Source organism: Cucurbita maxima, unplaced genomic scaffold, assembly GCF_002738345.1.
Source record: "Cucurbita maxima cultivar Rimu unplaced genomic scaffold, Cmax_1.0 Cma_Scf00002, whole genome shotgun sequence".
In the NCBI taxonomy this organism is placed as follows: domain Eukaryota; kingdom Viridiplantae; phylum Streptophyta; class Magnoliopsida; order Cucurbitales; family Cucurbitaceae; genus Cucurbita; species Cucurbita maxima.
Genome location: NW_019272018.1, coordinates 3246589 through 3266948, shown reverse-complemented (window position 1 = coordinate 3266948; position 20360 = coordinate 3246589). Strand labels below are relative to the sequence as shown.

Sequence of the window (20360 nt, the reverse complement as noted above, 5' to 3'; positions counted from 1 at the left end):
TTGTGGAGATAAAGATTGAAATACGAGGCAGGGACGGGGACAAAGATGACTTCCCTACCCTTGTCTCACCTCGTGAATATCTCTACCACGTCCTCCTTTATTTTTCAGTATAAATGAAGATTCCGTGTCTCAAAGCAGCACCATGAATGTCGAGATTTGAATCTTTACCCTCAATAAAAATAAGTACATATTTTAGACTTTTGTTCGACTTAAATATTTAGCTGAATTTAAATATTTTACCGTTGATTTGATTTTTGTTTGTAAAATTAAAATTTTAATAAAGTTATAAACTATGGTTATTATTGAAAATATTGAAATAAAGTGAGGGTATTTAAGTAAATTCATCGAAAAAGTGTGAATGTGGGTGGGGAGGTTAGAATATCATAAATGAGAAGAAAAGCAAAGACCAAACTCCAAATTGGAAATAATTTCAACTTTAAAAATTAAAAAAATAAAAATAAATAAAAAGTCAAAGTTGTTGGATAGTGGAGTTGGTCAAATTGATTGAACTTGTCCTTCCATTACTCTTGCCACGTAATTTTCAATTATAATTTAATTAGAATAAAAAATAAAATAATTACCAATATTTTAATTAACCCTTAAATTTTGAAATAAATAATTTTATTATTTGATTTTTTAAAATTACGCCTGTTTTCTCATAATCTTTTTACAATAATTTTCATTAAAAAAAAAACATTTGATTGACTAGGGCAATATAGTCTTTTCATGTATTATTATAATTTTTAAAATTATTTTTTCTTTTCCTCGAGGAAGGCATCAATCTTTCAATTCATTTATCATATCATGGAAATAAATGCTCCGAGAATCAAATTGCAATAATATTTTAAAAGAATACGGATACACGGCTCTATAAAAGCAGGTGTAACAGTCCAAGCCCATGATTTTAAATTTTTACTCTTATAAGAAATGCTCCGTTCTCCTCCTCACCTGATGTGATATCTTACAAAAGGGCAACTACACGGACCCTTTGCAAAGATTTGATTTTGAATGACCATATTGTAATTTACTTTTTTGACCCAAAGGGAAGAAAGGACAATTTAAATAATTAAGAAATGACAAAAGGGTCTTTAAATTTCTTGACCTTCCAAATTCCAAAAGCTTGTGCTTTTTCCATCGTTTCCACTATATTCCTATTTTAGACTTTATATTAAAATTATATTTTCAAAAATTTTGTATTTTTATTCGCTAAATTATAAATTTGATTCAAATTAAATTAATTTATAACTTAAAAAAAATATATGGTCGGAAAGGAGGCTGTTCTCCAAAGGGGTACATATGAGACGGTGTGGCAGTAAGAACGCTGGGCCCAAAGGAGATAGATTTGGTGGGAGTCCCACCTTGGAGCCAAGCCCAAACAAGGACGTCTTTATTTAAATTCTAAATTTTGTATCTAATAGATAAAATTTAACAAATTAAAAAAATGTTTTTTTTAAAAAAAGGGAGTAAAAAAAAAAAAAAAAAAAGAAATAAAAGAGAATCTCAAGAAAGTCGCTCACGTTTTGTTTACGTTGGCATTCCCAACGCCTGAAACCCCAACTTCCCCCATTTCCGTTCCGTCTCTTCCTCTTCTCTCTCTCTTTTTTCGATCCAAATTCTAAAAAATTACACCTTTTTCCGTTCAAATTCTCAAAAATTCTCTGAATTGCAGGGTTTTTCGCCGCTTGATCCAGTCTCAGGGTTAGCCATGGCGGCGACTCGGTTCTGGACTTCTACCTTCTTCTTTCTCCTTTTCGTAGCCCTAACTTCCGTTCTGCAGGTTGCTTTTGCCAACTCCGAAGGCGACGCTCTCTATACTCTCCGTCGGAGCTTGACCGATCCTGATAACGTGCTTCAGAGTTGGGATCCTACCCTCGTCAACCCCTGTACTTGGTTCCACATCACTTGTAACCAGGACAACCGCGTTACCCGAGTGTACGGTTTCTGTTTCTTTGTTTCTTTTTACTATTTGATTAGTTTTTCAACTGTTTTCTTTTATCTTCTTTATTTAGAATCCCGGAATTTGCTGTTAGGCTTTTCGTTGATTTTTTACTGTCTTTGTATCTTTTTGTGTTTTGCGGTTTCGTTCTTGTATTATCTTTTCTGTTTTGGACGAGGATTCAATCGATCGTTTTGCGAAATTTGTTGTTATTGTCGGATGAGGGCTGTCTGTCTAGTCTTTTGAGAAAAGTGAAATCCAACACTGTGGTGTTAAGAGTCTTGTTCAGGACATATCTCTTTACCTGTCTAAAAGCTTGTGTACTTTTGGCTTGTTGTTAGCGCTGGCCGCTGATCAGAAGTCCGATTTTATTTTGCAGGGACTTGGGCAATTCCAATCTGTCTGGACATCTGGTTCCTGAACTAGGAAGGCTCGAGCACCTGCAATATCTGTATGTTGTTTATTCTCAATGTTCCCTTCTTCTGGTGCTACTAATTGTAGCTTCACCTATGTTCTTTGATTGAAATGATTTGTCAAAAGTTCTATAGGGTTATTTAAGTTATTACTTGAAAGAGTTTCTTGAAAGAGAGTTTTTTTTTGGGGTCATGTTTCTACCTTATGGTAGGACTTCCAAAATCCATGAAAAACTAGTAGGATTTGAAATGGCAGTTTCTTCAACTAGCAGGTAGAATTCAAGGACAATACCACTGAGGAGAATTGGACAGCTTCACACAAACTACTTCCAAATTCTACTAACTCTCATACTTGCATAAAAACTGTTTACAACCCCCACCCTACCCCAATACAGTACAAAGTAAAGTTGAATGGGACCCATGCTTACATATTCCATTGCTACCCTTTTCTTGTAACTCCGAGTAGTAAGTAGTCTATCTAAGGAGAGGTCTATCACAAATTAACCCTTGAACTTGTATTTGTCTGTTCCTCACTTTCTCGATTACTTCTGATGTAAATCTCCTGTGATGTGTTAATCATTTATGTGAGCATGGGTTTAGTACTTAAATCTGGTTTTGTACTGATTGTTGATTTTTGTATTCTCTGGCTACTAAATATGTAGGGAACTTTACAAAAACAACATTCATGGAACTATCCCAGATGAGCTTGGAAACTTGAAGAGCCTCATCAGTTTGGACTTGTATAACAACAACATCACTGGAAGGATTCCAATTTCATTGGGGAAATTGAAATCTCTTGTGTTCTTGTGAGTTTCATTTTATGTTGCTCATCCTTGTTTAGCTTGGTTGTGTTGGTTTCGGGGTTTTTATTTTCTTTCTATCTCCAATTTTTGTTGACCAACAGTATTGATAATTGATGGTATGATCATAATTTTATAAGACGTTATTGCTAGTGAACATTTGATTTTTGATAATCAACTCAACATTGTTCTAATGAACAACTTCCTTTAATCCATGTTTTAGGAACAGAATTTTTAAAACATTCTGATGAATTTCTTTTCTTGTGGCCCTTTCTTTTCCTAATATTTTTTTCCTGTACTTTTATTTTTTTTTTTGCAGACGGCTTAATGACAACCGATTAAATGGACCAATTCCGAGAGAACTTACTGGAATTACGAGCCTTAAAGTGGTGTAAGTCTTTGTATATTTTTTCCATTGGCCATTTCTTTTTTGGGTAAGAAACTGCGCTTAGAGATATGGAAAAAATGTTCAAGGGCATAAAATAAACAAGCCCACAAAAGGAACCCTTGCTTTGATGGATCACTCTTTAAATTTTGCGCCATGTCATGCAATCTTTTAATGATGGATTATGTCTCCTTTGTTTCAGAGATGTCTCAAATAATGACTTGTGTGGAACAATACCAACCAGTGGACCATTTGAGCACATACCTTTAAACAAGTAGGCTTCTGTATTTCTTTCTTACTCATTGCGTAGTTCGTTCCTCCCTGTTTTTATTCTATTACTACTATATTTGAATTGCATCAAAGATTTCCGAGTAACACTCCTGCAAACATGAACCAACAGGGAAAATGAGGAGAGAATGAACAGTACTTTTATGATGTGTTTTTATCATATGACGTGGATTCAATCCTCCTTGTATTGCTGTGTTTAGATCAAAGTTAGGGTCTGAAATTGATGTATCTAGAAGAGATATATTGTTACTTTTATCATGTGTTTTTAGATTTAAATTCCCTTGTATTGCTGTGCGTAGGCTCTGAAATTGATGTATCTAGAAGAGATATTTTATTATTAGGCCCCGTTTCGCAACCTTTGAGATGCCTGAACTCCATAGTAGAAAAAGCTTTCCCACCATCTTATGAGTCCATCTCTTTAACTAGTCACTATCCTCCTTCCCGGCACACTCCTAACCACACAACAGATGACTAGGAGCCACTGCTCTTATTACTGATCTACCCTTCTTTCCTCGCACAAACCATTATTCTGGTTCAGATCCTCTAGTTGACTTCTGAGCTTCTCAATTGGTTGGCTGGCGTAAATCTCCCTATTAGGCATTGGGCCTGCAACTTGTATGATTGGAAGTCATCTCAGAACGAGTACATGTGCACATTGTCTGCCCGCTGTAGCTTTTTGTTTGTATTACCGTTCACGTTTATTTTGTTTGGTGCAGCTTTGAGAATAACCCTAGAATGGAAGGACCAGAATTGTTGGGACTTGCTAGCTATGACACAAATTGCACATAGAAGAAGGGCAAGTGATGCTACAAAATTACAGCTTCAGAATGAGATAGATAAGGAAGGGAGGGGGGGAAGTAAAAGTGTTATTTTCACTCTATAGTGAACTGGGGATTATTATATTACTAAATCCAAAATTACAAGTTAGTGTTTGTAAAGTGTAACGCCAAATGGTTCGGTAATTTGTATTGTAACTTGGTAGAATTACATTGGCTAGTCTCTACTTGTTTGTTCATTTTGCTATCTGTTCAGTAAAGACAGCAGGAGTTTAATCTTATTTTGCTATCCCATACTATGATTAAAGCTGTTTTCTTCCTCTTCATTGAATGCACATTCAATGCTTGCCAAATGAAACATGTCAATCACCCAATGGGCCTTTGGACGCTTGTGATGATAATAAGGTTGGTATTCATATTTAATAAGATACAATATTATCTATTTATTTTCAGGTCACGACAAATTAATTATTAGGTGTAATCATATATGGATTCAATTATTAAAAAGTTCCAATTAGGAGTAATTGCAATGGGAAAATGTCATGGAAGAATTTTTGGGGCTTTCATTTTCAATTTTTTTTTTTTTATTCATAAATTTGTATTAGAAGGTTTTTAGAATTATATTAGATTAGAATAAAAGAAAATGTATTGTGAAATTTAACGTCTATATATATAATAACTTATGACGGATAACGTGTATCGTAGAGATGATTCGAAAATAATTATATGAAAACAAAAACATTTTATTAAAAAATAAAAACATTTTATTAAAAAATAGAGTATATTTCAGATGTGATGTAATGGTAATGGCCACTACCATTTTCCTTGATAAATTTTATAATTAAAAAAAATATATTTTCGATCTAAATAATGTATCATTTAAACATATATGTAGTTTAACTTATTAAAATATATATTTTCAAACGAAAGTTCATATAATCTTAGCATATCCCAATGGATGGGATTAACCTCCATGGCATTGTATATACTCTCATCTTCCCATTTCTAAACGTAATTATTCACTCACCACTCAATTTTACTATATTCATTCAATATTGAGACGCATTTTTTCTTCTTCTTTATTATTATGACTTGTGTTATCCTTTACTTTTCTTTTTTAAAAAATATTTTTTTCGGTACGATTTTGGATGTGGTGCCCATTTCGAGCGGTAGAAATGAATGAACACTTTGTTACAAATTTCTACTGGGTGGGGTCGGAAAAACCTACCCGTTCTATTCCGGCCTCATATTTCAATCTCATTCTCGTGAAATTCTTTTTACGGGATCAGGGTAAGGATTCGCCCTATAAAGTTTGAATTGAGGTTGAGATATGAGATTCTTTTTAGGGTTCGGTCACGGTTGGGATATAATTATATTCGAGAGAAATTTGGATTACATTGTCAGCTCTATAAATCCGAGAGCATTGGATAACTTTTTTAGTCTTCTCCTTTTGGGTTGGAGAGGTTTCCACACTGTTATAAAGAATACTTCGTTCCCTTCTCCAACCGATGAGAGATCTCAAAATCCACGTCTGCTCGGGCCTTGCGTCCTCGCTGACACAACGCCCTATGTTCACCTCCATTTGAGGCTCAACGTCCTTGCTGACACACCACCTAATATCTGTCTCTTATGAATTATTTTGAAGATGCTCAAATGGACTCACAATTCAAAGGTCTTTTTCAAAACTCACCCATTCAAAAGTAATCAAATCAAATCAAACAAAATAGACAAATAGATTAGGTAAATATAGCACTAATTATTTGACATGTGTTAGACATGTCTTTATTTCTATAATCAAAATAATTGAAGGAAGGTGTGTCACCGACATGCCTAACTTGCCTGGCCGGGAATACCTTCGAGTGTCAAATGTCATAATCATGCTTGATTTTCACACGGCTAACTTATTCGCTAGGTTTGAACAAGTGTTACACAATCGTTATTTCGCTACCAAAAGAATGCAATTGTGACATCAAACACGTACAGTTTGCAAGCGTATCTTGACTTCGAGCAGCATTGAAACTACTAACGATTTCAAATTTTAGGTCATTTCTCGAGAAAGAAACAAAAAACTAACAAAACCCCATTACATTTTATTACCTTCACAAACCTCTACACAAATCACGACAATACAAGAAAAACATTTGCAAACTCATACAATACAACACAAAAGATTAATGATTTACTTCTACAAACCTTAAACCCTAAACCTTAATTCTTAAGGTTATTCCCTTTGAACACCAAAACATTTTCACAAACCCTAAACCCTAATTAAACACGAATTCTTAATATTATTATCTCCAAACACCAAAACATTTCCCCAAGGGTATTTCAGGGGTTTCTTTCTAGGGTTTTTTAGGGGTTATTTATCAACGACTTAGCTGTGCCACCGCAAGCCAACGCCTTGGTTGGAATCCTCCCGACCTTTTCGACCCCTTCCGCGAACACGACCCCCATTCCCATATGCAAATGCGGTTCAATATGGCAATGAAACGCCCAAACCCCGGGATTATCCGCCACAAATCTGATCGCCGTCCACCCATATGGAAATATCACCACCGTGTTCCTCAATGGCGGGTTCTTCAAATTCAATGACGACTCCTCCTCCGCCGTGAATTTCCCGTCTCCGTAACCCAAAACCCAAAAATCATGGCCGTGCAAATGCCATGGATGAATCTCGCTAAGATTCTCCTTCATCATGTTAGCGTTTTGTAAAATCACATCCACAATTTCCCCAATTTTGAATTGGTACACTCCGTTCCCTATCTTCGTTTTCTCGTTCGTCGGCGGCGTGTCGATGTCATAGTCCTCCGGGAACACTTCCGGCGGCGGATTCTGGTCAAAGGCGTGGAGTAAATTGAATTTCATGGCACCGAGATACGGCGTCGGCGGGAGGGCTAAGGAGACGTCGTTGATGGCCCACTTGACATAGCCGTTGATTACATTCTGGGTGTTGAGGAGAAAGATCCTACGGTTGGATTTAACCGGCGGCTTAGGGCTGCCCATAGCGGCGGTGATTCTATAAGTGAAGTTTTTGCTCCGGTCAAAGTCATCCCAGGCGGGGGTTTCCGGCGGCGGAGAAGTGGGTAATTTCGAGACGGAATTGGGTAGGTAGTTGAGGAGGGTCAATCCCGGCGGTGTGTTGGGATGCCTGCCGCGGGTGCCGACGGAGACCCAGTAGTTCTCCGATGGGTTTTGGTCGGTGGTGATGAGGACGGAGTAGGACTCGCCGGAATAAATGTCGATGTCGGAGGTGTAAAATGGTTGGACGTAATTACCGTCGGCTTCTACCACCAACAATGGGTGATTCTGAAGAACAACAAAAATTATTAAAAAAAATAATATCTAAATTGAAAATTTTAAATTAATTTTTTTTAAAAAAGAAATTATTTGATTATGACCATTGAAAAGACAGAGATTTTACTTGTGATAAATTATTTGTGTGTATGATTGAACAATTCTGTCCCACATTACTTTTTCGTTAATAATTATGATGATTTTCTTTTTCAATAAAAATATTTTATATTTTAAAAAAAAAAAACAATAATTTATGCACTTACCCTTTTAATTTAATGTTTTTTTTTCATAGAAACTTAGATAATAATTTTAGTAATTTAATTTAAAATTGATAAACTTTAAAATAATTAAAGAAAATGACATTAAACCCTAAATTTAGAACTATCTTATTTTATTTTTAAATCTTTTTTTTCTAAGGAAGTCATCTAAATCAGAAATATCTCTCTTTAAAATCTTTTATTATTATTTTTTTTAATAATAATTATAAATTAAATTTAAAAATGAATATAATTAAAGGAGAAAAAAAAAAAAAAAAACATTGGGACAAGACATGCTTGGAATCCCCAATTTGGGAGAGAAGTTCTTTATTAGGAAGGGACAATTTTTGTTTTTAATTTTTACTATTCAATTATTTTTCTTAAATATGACATCTTTTCCCTTTTTAAATCTAAACATTATATTAAAATTTTGTAAAAAAAATTAGTAAAATAATAATAATTAAGTAACTATATGTCGTTATAATTTTGTTTTTTATACTAAGGTATTGATATTCCGTATTTTTCTTTTCATGATTTATTCTCTATCATTTTTGTTTATGTAATGATTAAATATTATCTAATTCTATGAATTTTTCTACTGATATTATTATATTTTGGAATAACATGGTAGAAATGTTTTTTTCGTAAAAAAAGTTTTTTTTTTACTTCAACTATAAAAAAAAATTAGTAATTTAAAGTGAGATTTTATATAATTAAAGGTAATGAAAAATAAAAATAAATTTATAATCATTTAAAATAATTGAATCGAAATTTATATATGAATGAATTTACGTACCCCAATGGCAAAGTTGAGGGCAGCTAAAGCAGTGGTACTTGCAATTCTTATCCTGTAAGTCTTTTTGGGCATAACATGGAAGATATAAGGTGCGCACGGTTCACTTCCTTTTAGTTTACATGGCTCTAAATTACTGTCGTATTTAGCTGCAATTGAACAATCGAACTGCCCTCTTCCATTTAAGAGTATGGTCTGAATAAAGAACAAAAAAGGATATCTTTAGATCCATATTTAGTCGGTTTAATTTACTTAGAGATATAAATTTTTAATTAATAATTAATTACCTGAGGCTCACCGATCCAACGAATAGGTTTGGAGCTAAGACCAACTTCTTGTTTATGAATACTTTGATGCCACCAATCACTGAGTAATAGGTTGATTTCTCCGTCATAATGGAATGGCTCTTTTTTTCCTTGTGGAGGATCCACTATCAAAGATCCATATAACCCTGCCGATCTTTGCATTCCCAAATGACCATGATAGAAAAACGTCCCAGGCTGCAAAAAATCATCCTCCACTGAAATTGCATTCCAACGAAAAAAAAAAAGAAGCAAAATAGTGCATCTCAAATCTTACGTTATCAACAGTGAAATTGTAGAAGAACGTTTCACCAGGGTTAATAGCACACTGGGAGATGGAAGCAGTGCCATCAGCCCACGGAGTTCCTCGTTGCAAAATTCCATGCCAGTGAATGACGACACCTTCAGTGTGGAGCTTATTAATCAGCTCAACAACAACAGTATCACCAGCGTTGGCTCGAATCGTAGGTCCAGGAAACTGGCCGTTGATTCCCATAACGATATTTTCATTACAATCAGGAGCCCAAAACATGTACTCGACTTCCCATTTGTAGTGTCGAATTTGGGAACCCTCACTCGAAATCCCGAATGCTAAGATCAAACCGAAGAAGAATAAGATGAGGAAGTTAGGTTCCCTAGCTTTTCCCATCTGAAGCATAAGCAATGAGTGAAAGAAACTAAAGAAGAAAGAAAGCGGAATTTTTGGTGGGAGTTAGCATTAGAGTTTGCCTCCTTTTTATAACCAAAATTTTACAGCTTTACATTTGTTTTTCTACCACGGTAAAAAGTAAAGAAATCCAAAACAAAAAACATTAATTAATTATTATTATTATTATTTTTTATTAATATTGGATATAATTTGTTATTTAAATTATAATGGAAAATCGGGATTTTTAAAAAATATAAATCACAAAATGGGCATAAAAGTGAAAAGAAAAAAGTGTCAACTGAAAAGTAAGGATGTCAGGATAAGAAAAAGTATTTATCTTTTTACTTTTTTACTTTTTACTTTTTATTTATTTTCTCACTCAAAAATCTGTCTCAAAATCGTGCAACACTTGACTTACTTTTATTTTCCGTTATTTATTTATTTATTTTTAAAATACCCAATTAAAAAAATATATTTTCATAAATTTCAATAATTTTTTTTTAATTTTTTAATGTTTATATTTAAATTTAGGTAACAAACATTAATAATTTTTTTAATTTCGTCAAGTATCATGCTTTTATTATTTTATATTTTCGTCCTTATCTTTAAAATACTATTTACAACATGTGGTTTTTTTTGGTTTATAATAATATATTTTTTTTAAATTAATACCTAAAAAGTTTCAAACTATTCGTCAAACTATCTCCTTTTTTTCATTGTTTTTGACTATACAGGTATACAGTCACCCTAACTAAGCTTAGGAAAGTTCAATACCGGTCTAGTGAACCCATGTGCATGTACATGGACGGTGTATAGTAAAAAAAAGGAGCCCGTGTCAGTCATGTAAATTCGCTTCCACCTATGTTACATGTGTTTCTCGAACTTTTTATTTTTAGATTTTTCCTGAAGAAAGAGTAAAACATTGTATACGGTTGACAATGATTGCTACTGTAGTTTAGAGTCGTTGTGTAATAGCTCAAAAAATAAAAATAATTATAAAAAAATATACGTCAAAATAATAATAATAATAATCAATAAATAATTCATTAAAAATAATTACTTAAAAAATAAATAATAAAAATAAACAGAAAAATGTCGAAATGATACAGATTTAAAGATTTTGGTCTGTTATTACATTGTGTGAGATCGCATGTTGGTTGAAGAGGAGAATGAAACATTTCTTACACGATTATGGAAACCTCTTCAAATTGTGAGACTGACGACGATAGGCCAAACCGGACAATATCTACTAACAATGAGTTTGAGCTGTTACAGTTTGACTTCCTCGTTAGTTTTATATATATATATATATATATATATATATATATATATATATATATATATATTATAAAAATATATTTCACAAGCATCAACCATTCACATGTAATTTTTAAGGATATACCCCACACAAAATGTGAGGACACTTCTAAGAAAACAAAATTGGGACCATAACATTTTTATTTTTTTTAGGACAAGTGGTTACCATAAATTGACAAAAGATTTGAAGCACGTTTTTTTTTAGAGTTTTTAATTATATATATAATAGAAAAATTTGTAACTCGACCCTACACAATAAATTGGGGGACTATATAAAAGAAAACAAAATCGAGACCACGATATCATTTAATCTTTTAGAACGAGTATCTACTTTAAACATAAGCTCTCGAACGAAAATAGTGTCATTTACTTAAATACCCCTGTGTGTGACGAAAAAGATAAAATAAAAAGGAAAAATTGATAGAAATAGAAATTTAAAAAAAAATATGAATTGGACATTTACTAAATTCCAAACGCAAGACGACAGCATTGAACCCAAGGCCATAGACCTTACACGATATTGTTCCAAAAAATCCGAGAAGTGCCCTTAATTTTGTGGTAGGACAACGCACATGGTTGTACCAAGCATATTTTTGACGTCTTTTTTTCCTTCAAGATAATTTTAGAAACTATCTTTTTAAAAAACGAAACACGGCCCGTTGGGTTCGATTTGACCTATTATATGTTTCGAGTCTGTAAATTTGAAATGTTGAGGGGTAGAATGCAATTTTTAAAATATTTCGGTCACCTTTTGAAAATCTATGGTTCTTAACGTTTTACATCATCTATACATATAGATAGATATGATAGATAGAGATATAAATAATTATTGCTTATATATATAGATAGATATGATAGATAGAGATATCAATAATTATTGCTTGGGTTCTTTATTTTTTGCCCATACATATTCAGTGTATATTTGTTGCTTTCTATCTCTTTTCACGGGTCTAAGGAGAGATATTGAAAATCTACATTGGAAATCTCTCCTCACTCCTCGAACAAGTGAAAATAAATACAACTACTCTATGCAGTTTTCATGGTCTTTGATTTGATGACGCTGTCATTCGTATATGGGTGTCTTGCCTTTACGTGAAATATAAAAATAACACATGACTTGTGTATTTTAAGAAATACTTAGTGAGTGACCCAATTACTAGGATCAGGAATGCAAACAAATGCAATCATGAATAGGGTTTCCTCCAGTTCGGACAAATTGGATGTGTAGTACTTCTCTATACACGATTCACACATGTGAGAATGAGCCCACCAAGCAAGCTTGCACACCCCTTAGGCCTGCTGGTCGAGCTAGTTGGTTATAATCAGACGTCCGAAGGTACTGAGACAGTCGTGCATCATGTCAAGCATGATGATCATCTCATCATCATAGTGTTCGTGTCTGTACTCATCATAAAAGGAAAGTATTCACATGCATGTTCACAGTATGCATGAGGTCCCTATACTTTTCATACATTTCTCATATATTACCCAATGTAACATGCATGTCATAACATTACTTAGTTGTTTTGCATCAGAAAACTCCTCATTGTTATACGTGTCCTAGTATCTCATACATTTAATGGCCAAGCATGTTCATGTCATAGTGCAACATGGCATCTCAAACATACAAATTTTCATAACGTATCATACCGTCATACATCTCATGTCATCATAGTATATCACATCATAACATCATAACATAACATAACATATCATCATAGCATAACATATCGTCATAACACATCATATCAAACACATAACACATGCAGAGGCCACTAGGCATGTGTCATCATACAATAGATAATTTTTTTCCGATTTTAATTGGGTTAATTTTTTTGAAATTAAAAAAAAATGGTTTGGTTTGCAAGTTCAATTTTTTTGTCGGGTCAATCCCACCAACCTAAAAGTGGGTTATAATCCACCGTACCCTACTTTTTAAAATATTAAGAATATTTAATGTTTGTGACGGATGTTAGCAATATGTTTTGAGTCGTAAATGTTTGATATTTGAACTTATAAGATTAATGATGTGAATAATTTTTTAAATTATTGAAAAATATCTCGACAACTCAACTCAACTCAACCCAACCCAACCTGAAACTAGAGGGTTAGGTTATGAACTCTATTTGAGTTATTCGAGTAACTAACCAAAAACGTTAAGTTGGGTTAGGTTATAAACTCTATTCACGTTACTCTGTAACTAACCTAATGAATCCACAACTTCAAATTGATTCAAAAGATTTGTCCAACTCAACTCGTCGATTACCTCTTTCTTACTATTTTTCACGTGAAATATTTGTCTTCTTTTATACGTATTTTCTCTTTCCTTTAATTAAAAAAAAGGAATTAAAATACCATTTTTACATTTTGTGAGAAAAAAACACAACACAACGAATTTTAAGGTTTTGTATTTTTTAAGACAAGAACAAAACACAAGGAAAATGAAGCAAAAGTAGTGACATTCATGTCGGCTCTCGTGAATATAAATGCAAGGACAATCTTCTCCAACTAATCTTGGAAGCATTTGGAAATATCATTTATCTTCATTTTTTTCTGTAATTAAAAAAAAAATCTAATATTATATTAACCATTTCGCTTTATTATTTTAATATTCTATTAATCATTTCACTTTATTATAAAATATCACGATCAATTATACAAATTTAAAATCATTTTATTTTAGCGTGACGCTCGAGTAAACGAAAGACACATCAATAATCGTAACCATCTCCGAATGAGACTAATTCTATATAAGAATTGAAGGTTGCTACTTATATTAACAACGTGCATCTTCCTTCTCCGTGACTTAGCCTTAGTTTCGGGTAATATTGTATCAAGTGATCTTTTAAGCGGTTTTTTATTCTTTCATATTTTAGTAGAAATGAAATTCACGTATGTTGATGTCGAGCTTATCGGTATGTAAGAATATCGATGAAACCCAGACAAACCTATGTTTTGAAGTTTGTATAATTTTAATATGTATTTCCAACGTTTTAAAGAGAAAACCCGAGCAAACTTCATTTATTTTATTTAAAAATAATCGTGTTTCATTGACTTTTATAATTTCGTGAAGAACACATGCATTTTGAATCAATTTTAGTCAACGTGATAGAATATCGTTCTTTCAAACTTAGGTTAGTTTTGAACAGACTGCCATAGAATTATATCTTTCATAAACGTTTCAATATCTACAAAAATTTTAAACTAAGATTTAATTAATGTAAATGTCTCATTCAGTGACTGTCATGTAGTTCTAAGCCACTTATGTATCTATTAAATTTTTTAAAAGTATTATATATTTTTTTCTTTTTATTATTTTATTATACGCATTATACCATTTACGAATATAATAATGCATATCCACTTGTCACTCGTTGATTGGAGAAATGAGATATAATGTGATAAATAAGATAATTTTGAAAATCATTTAAAAGATTTAAAAAAAAATGTGATTTCTAGCTAAGTTGTCCTTGGTGCTTCCTTAGTTTAAACACGAAATTCAAATAATTGACTTTGAAAATAACATGATGTATAGTTATGTTTCTAAGATTATTCAATGAATTTAAATTATTAACTCGAGCGGGATGGGGAGTGAGCACGCAATGTGTTGGCTACGAGAAAGAACGAGAGTAGCATGGTGTGTTTGACTGGGAGGGGTGGTGTGACATGGGCGTGGACATGTGATGTGGCAATTCTACGGTTAGATGTGTTTTACTAGAAGTAATTCTACGTTAGGTAACTTCTTGGAAACTTTTTTAAGATACATGTGAGTGAGGGCAAGATATGCTGGAATGACTTATGTTGATATGTGGGGATAATCTTTACTCTTAAGAAACGAATAGTAGGTAACGTGATCCTGTCGTAAAATCAAGCCAAAAAATAACCTAACTCGATTCAAAATGGTATATGACCTGACCAATAAGATTTTTTAAATTTTGGAGTTCGATGTAATACGCTTATACCTCGAATCAAATCATGTGGGTACCAAATTGATAAGGCATTTATGAGAATGATACTAATGGGCAATATTATGAGAAAGAAATGGCTATCAATTGGCCACTAAGGCCTTTGATTCTTATAAATGGAAGACATTATGAATGTAAAGATACCAAATAAAGTGAAAATATCTTTGTTGGGAGGGGGTTTTCATAATGAACTCCCCACAAAAATATGCTTTGTGGGCTTGCAAATATGTAAGGTATTTCATTTTATATTCATTTATCAAGTAATGGATTGAATTTATTAGTACTAAGATGTTTTTTTATTATTATTTGGATACGTATAGTCATTTGCCTCACGGTTTTAAAACACTTCTGCTAAGGAGAGGTTTTCACACCTTTATAAAGAATGTTTCGCTCCAACCGATGTGGGATCTCACAATCGATCCTGGTTAGTGTCTTCGTCAAGGCTCTGATACCATTTTTAACAACCCAAACCTACCGCATGCACATATCGACCGCTTTGGCACGTTACATATCGGTGTCTGCCTCACGATTCTAAAATGTTAGTTTTAAAAATAATATTTTATTTATCATTTTAAATCTTTGGAAGTGGTGGAAGGTATAGACTCTTGATATTGTTGAAGATTATGATTCAAGCATTATTATTTTGGATTTGCCACTTTGAAAAAATATTATGTTGATGTGATTTTAAATATAAATGTCCAGATCTCATGTTTTTCACGTTGCAATGTGAATTAAAAAAAAAAGTAGATCCATTAGACATCGTCATGAGTTAGTGTATAGTTGGTCGATCACGACTTGCTCGTTCACTCGAACCAACTTAGGCACCCAGCCATAATTGGCACAGTTTTATAATGAGTTAATTGTCCACTTTGATCGAAATATGATTCAGGTCCCACGTGCTTTAGAATATTAGAACTTCTATGTTGTGTAGGCATATTTTGGCCGGTAGGTGAGCTACTTGCTAAGTATTATGGTCAAATTCGGGCAAGATAACATACTTGACTTTCACGTAACAACAAGGTTGTAATGGTCCAAGCTCACCGCTAACAGATATTATCCTCTTTGGACTTTCCCTTCGGGGGAGGTTTTTAAAACGTGTCTACTAGGAAGAGGTTTCCACAGTCTTACAAAGGGAGAGAGGTTTCCACAGTCTTACAAAAGGTGTTTCCTTTGGACTTTCCCTTCAGGGGAGGTTTTTAAAACATGTCTACTAGGAAGAGGTTTCCACAGTCTTACAGAGGGAGAGAGGTTTCCACAGTCTTACAAAAGGTGTTTCCTTTGGACTTTCCCTTCGAGGAGGTTTTTAAAACATGTCTACTAGGAAGAGGTTTCAACAGTCTTACAAAGGGAGAGAGGCTTCCACAGTCTTACAAAGGGAGAGAGGTTTCCACAGTCTTACAAAAGGTGTTTCTTTCTCCTCCCCAACCAATGTGGGATCTTACAGTCCAAACCCCTTCAGGGCCTAACGTCATCACTGGCACTCATTCCTTTCTCCAATCAATGTGGGACCCCATCCTTACTGGCACACCGCCTCATTCCCTTGGAGAAATAGCCTCCTTGCTGGCACATCGTCTGATGTTTGGTGTCTGGCTCTAATTCCATTTGTAACGGCCCAAGCCTACCACTAGTAGCTATTGTCCTCTTTGGGCTTCCCTTCAAGATTTTTAAAATGAGTCGAGGGGTTTCCATAGCCTTATAAAGGCTCTCCAACCGATGCGAGATCTCACAAATGCTCTTTTCCTTTCGACCTTTTATGACAGTAAATTTTAAGTCAAATAGAAACCGCTAGTATAATGTCTAAAACGATGTCCCGATCGAGATTGATTCGTTTGAGTGCTATACAGAGAAGCTGAGATATAAAATACAGGGAGGTGTAAAAGGAGTATCTCAAACAGAAGGGCCAGATCTGAGCACTCTCTCTAGTTTCTCAGCCTTGGTGTAATCCTTTTGATTGAGAGGCCCCGCAGGGAATGGAGTTATTTCCACAATAAGATGTGGGGTTGGAAGCTCATCAAACAGAGCTCTCACATTGTTGCAGCAAACACTCTCCCCATGAGCACTTTCCCTCCTGATCTGACAACCCTACCAATGACAAACCAAGTGATGTTTATAACAACGAAACGACGTCTCCTATGTCGTAATGTCTTCGAGAATCATGAAACGAAACGAAACGAAAAGGAAATGGCTTGCGTGTGTGAAGAGTGAACGGTGTAGATACTAGACATCACATTATATAGAAATGAAGGAATGGATTTAAAACCTTGTGGGAAGTGGCGTCGATGAAGTGGTCGTCATCGGAAAGGAGGGATGCGATGGCTTTAAGAAGGCGTCGTCCTTCGGATTTCGAAGGTACCCGGTAGTTCCTTCTGAGGGTACCCTTTGTGGTAGGATGCCATTTGCTCACTAGTTTCCTTTTATCAACTGCTTCATCCACTGTCAATAAAAACAAGAAAGTAAAATATTCGTTCACGGTCAAATTCTAGATGCTATGCAACAGCCCAAGCCCACCGTTAGTAGATATTGTCTCTTTAAGATTTTCCTTTCGGGCTTCTCCTCAAGGTTTTAAAACGCGTCTACTATGGAGAGGGTTTAGCCCTATTCTGACCGGTGCCTTGTACCAGCCGGTGATTGGCTCTAATACCATTTGTAACATCCAAGCTCACCACTAGTAAATATTGTCCTTTTTGGGCTTCCCCTCAAGGTTTTAAAATGTGTCTACTATAGAGAGGGTCTAGCCTAACTCCAACCAGTGCGAGCAGTGACTGGCTCTAATATCATTTGTAACAGCCTAAGTCCACCGCGAGCAGACATTGTCCTCTTTGGGCTTTTCCTTTCGAGCTTCCCCTCAAGGTTTTTAAAACACGTCTGCTAGAAAGAGGTTTCCAAACCCTTATAATGAATGTTTCATTCGCCTGTTCAATGTCAAATCTCACAATAAAGGGGAATTGAAACGATACAAAGAAGATTAGCATGACTCGTACGTAAGGATGGTATCAAAAAATGGTATCAAAGCCAGACATCGGGTGGTGCCCCAACGAGGACGCCAAGCCCCAAAAGGGGGTGGATTGTGAGATCCCACATTGGTTGGAGAGGAGAACAAAGCATTCATTATAAGGGTGTGCAATCCTCTTCCTAGCATGCGCGTCTTAAAAACTATGAAGGAAAACTCAAAAAAGAAAATTCAAAGAGGACAATATCTGCTAGGGGTGGGTTTAGGCTCTTACAGCCATAGTGTCAGAAAATGGTGCAACATCACAAAGTCCCATAATGATATGATCCTTCAGTTGATAATTGACATAACAAGTTTAGTTTACATCCAATGGATATTAGATATTGTAGACCAACCACGAACATGAATGACCATACCAAACTCTAGGATATAAGATCAAACACATTATTACAAGCAGGGTTGAAATGTAGCAGCAGCTTAAAACTGCAATGAACATTTCAACTCAAAAACATTGCACACAAGGATCATTTAGAATTGTAGATGGGCTACAAGCCTACCATTCCAGACACTCCTTTTAGTAGGATATAGATATCACATTCATAGAATGAATATTACAAAAGGGAAACTATAAACAAGAACGTCCTATCAAATAGAGTTACAAAGCATAGCTTCCAGCCCAGCATTCAATATAGAAATGATCAAATTCTTCAGTTCATGATATTGATATACAAGTTTTGCTGAGTTTAGTGTGTTCATAAGTTCATAGATCAATCAATGAGCAAGAGAACTAAAATCCCACAAACCTGGCTTTCCTCTTACAACTTCCAACCACTTAGAAAACCCCAAATCACTGATACTTTCCCCATCGGAGAATTCCAAATCTGGAGAAGAAAAACAATCACAAACACAAGATTTCCCAATAAAAACGAGAACCCACAATCAAAAAAGGGGAAAACACCACCAAAAAAAAAAACATTCAACAGCCTAGAAATGAAGAAACACAGATGAAGAACACAACCTGAAACAAGTGGATTAGATTGAGATCCAGCTAAACCAACTCTAAGAAGGGCATAGAAGATGCAAAGTCTTCCAGCCCACAAAATCGGCGCCTCGATTAAAGAAGCGTGAGCGATGATCGACGAATTGAGCCTGTTGGAGCGGGATTTATTGAATCTTTTGTGGAAAATGATGAATGTTTTGAACGAATTTTTGGCTTCGCGTCCAAAATCAGGGAAAAGGGTTTTAGGAAGAAGATTGATCGAATGGAGACTTTGTAAGTTGAAGCGGAAGTAGGTGAATTGGCAAGGCGAAGGGAGAGTGGTTTGAACGAGAGAGTGAAGCATTCTTGAGTTGCAGGCTGAAGAAACTGTAATCGACGCAGAGCGCGAGAGAGACGAGAGTGTGAAGCTCTTTAGCTCTAAAACGACGTCGTTTAGATTTTTTGTTAATATTTCTATTCCTTGTCAGTTTATCCATTTGGAGAATTATATTAAATGTCCTATTAAGTTTTTTTATTAAATAATTTACAAAAAATTGACGTCATTAATAAATTTTTTTGTTAGATTAAGAATTAATATAAAAAAAAATAGATTTAAAAAGACTAGATTAAATGGATGTTTAATAGATTTATTTATTCATTTTTTAAAACTAATAAAAATAATTGTCTTTTTTTTTTTAGTTATGATATATAAATGATGTGAATCTAATGTAATTAATTGAGAAATATTATTTTTTAAAATTATGACGTAAGAAATCCAAATGAATATCATAATATAATGAACTATATTAATATTTATTATATTGATTAATTAATTTAGTTTTTTTTTTTTTTTTTTGGGTAAAAAAAGAGATATTTGGATAGAAGACAATTGGGCTNTATGGGCCTAGTTATTGGGCTTATCTATACCTACATATTATGTATAATATATATATATATATATATATATATATATATATATATTCTTTATAGGTTACATTATAAATGGTAAATTTAGGTACAACTCTCTCCTTAATTTCTAGGTTCTATTTATTAATTAATTAAATATATATTTCTTAATAGAAAAATTATATTAAAAATAAAAGACGGAAAAAGAAAAAAAAAAAATATATATATATATATATATATATATATATATTTGTCTATTATCCATTTTATAGTTAGAGACTTTGGTCTCTACCAGAACCATGAATTTTTTGTTTCTCGACTTTTCAGTTAGTAGTGTTTACTTGATATCC

General features: G+C 33.9%; 3 protein-coding genes across 4 annotated transcripts; 1 reads left to right on the top strand and 2 right to left on the bottom strand.

Annotated features, from left to right (window-relative positions):
- Positions 1–1507: 1507 nt before the first annotated feature.
- On the top strand, positions 1508–4892 carry LOC111467541 (leucine-rich repeat protein 1-like). The gene is made up of 6 exons (XM_023112483.1): positions 1508–1932; positions 2316–2387; positions 3012–3155; positions 3469–3540; positions 3737–3808; positions 4539–4892. The coding sequence occupies exons 1-6, from the start codon at positions 1706–1708 to the stop codon at positions 4609–4611; spliced, it is 660 nt and encodes a 219-aa protein (XP_022968251.1). The 5' UTR covers positions 1508–1705; the 3' UTR covers positions 4612–4892.
- A 1776-nt stretch (positions 4893–6668) lies between these two features.
- Positions 6669–9954, bottom strand: LOC111466657 (L-ascorbate oxidase). The gene is made up of 4 exons (XM_023111389.1): positions 9522–9954; positions 9230–9442; positions 8946–9137; positions 6669–7904 (listed from the first exon to the last, which is right to left on the bottom strand). Exons 1-4 carry the CDS (start codon positions 9900–9902, stop codon positions 6951–6953), a joined length of 1740 nt encoding a protein of 579 aa, XP_022967157.1. The 5' UTR covers positions 9903–9954; the 3' UTR covers positions 6669–6950.
- Positions 9955–16939: 6985 nt separating this feature from the next.
- On the bottom strand, positions 16940–19558 carry LOC111467324. Of its 2 annotated transcripts, none has more exons than XM_023112174.1 (4): positions 19100–19558; positions 18929–19052; positions 17436–17608; positions 16940–17257 (listed from the first exon to the last, which is right to left on the bottom strand). In XM_023112174.1, exons 1-4 carry the CDS (start codon positions 19466–19468, stop codon positions 17063–17065), a joined length of 861 nt encoding a protein of 286 aa, XP_022967942.1. In that variant the 5' UTR covers positions 19469–19558; the 3' UTR covers positions 16940–17062. The 2 variants fall into 2 exon arrangements, with proteins under 2 accessions (XP_022967942.1, XP_022967949.1); XM_023112181.1 differs by having other exon boundaries at positions 18929–19006; positions 19144–19553.
- Positions 19559–20360: the final 802 nt, after the last annotated feature.

Coding starts and splice junctions, on each gene's coding strand:
- LOC111467541 (XM_023112483.1), top strand. CDS start 1,706: ATGGCGGCGACTCGGTTCTGGACTTCTACCTTCTTCTTTCTCCTTTTC. Junction 2,388..3,011: donor CTCGAGCACCTGCAATATCT/GTATGTTGTTTA, acceptor CTAAATATGTAG/GGAACTTTACAAAAACAACA. Junction 3,809..4,538: donor GAGCACATACCTTTAAACAA/GTAGGCTTCTGT, acceptor TGTTTGGTGCAG/CTTTGAGAATAACCCTAGAA.
- LOC111466657 (XM_023111389.1), bottom strand. CDS start 9,902: ATGCTTCAGATGGGAAAAGCTAGGGAACCTAACTTCCTCATCTTATTC. Junction 9,443..9,521: donor ACAATTTCACTGTTGATAAC/GTAAGATTTGAG, acceptor GATTTTTTGCAG/CCTGGGACGTTTTTCTATCA. Junction 7,905..8,945: donor CCCTCAACTTTGCCATTGGG/GTACGTAAATTC, acceptor GTTGTTCTTCAG/AATCACCCATTGTTGGTGGT.
- LOC111467324 (XM_023112174.1), bottom strand. CDS start 19,468: ATGCTTCACTCTCTCGTTCAAACCACTCTCCCTTCGCCTTGCCAATTC. Junction 17,609..18,928: donor AGTTGTAAGAGGAAAGCCAG/GTTTGTGGGATT, acceptor TTTTATTGACAG/TGGATGAAGCAGTTGATAAA. Junction 17,258..17,435: donor TCGACGCCACTTCCCACAAG/GTTTTAAATCCA, acceptor TGTCATTGGTAG/GGTTGTCAGATCAGGAGGGA.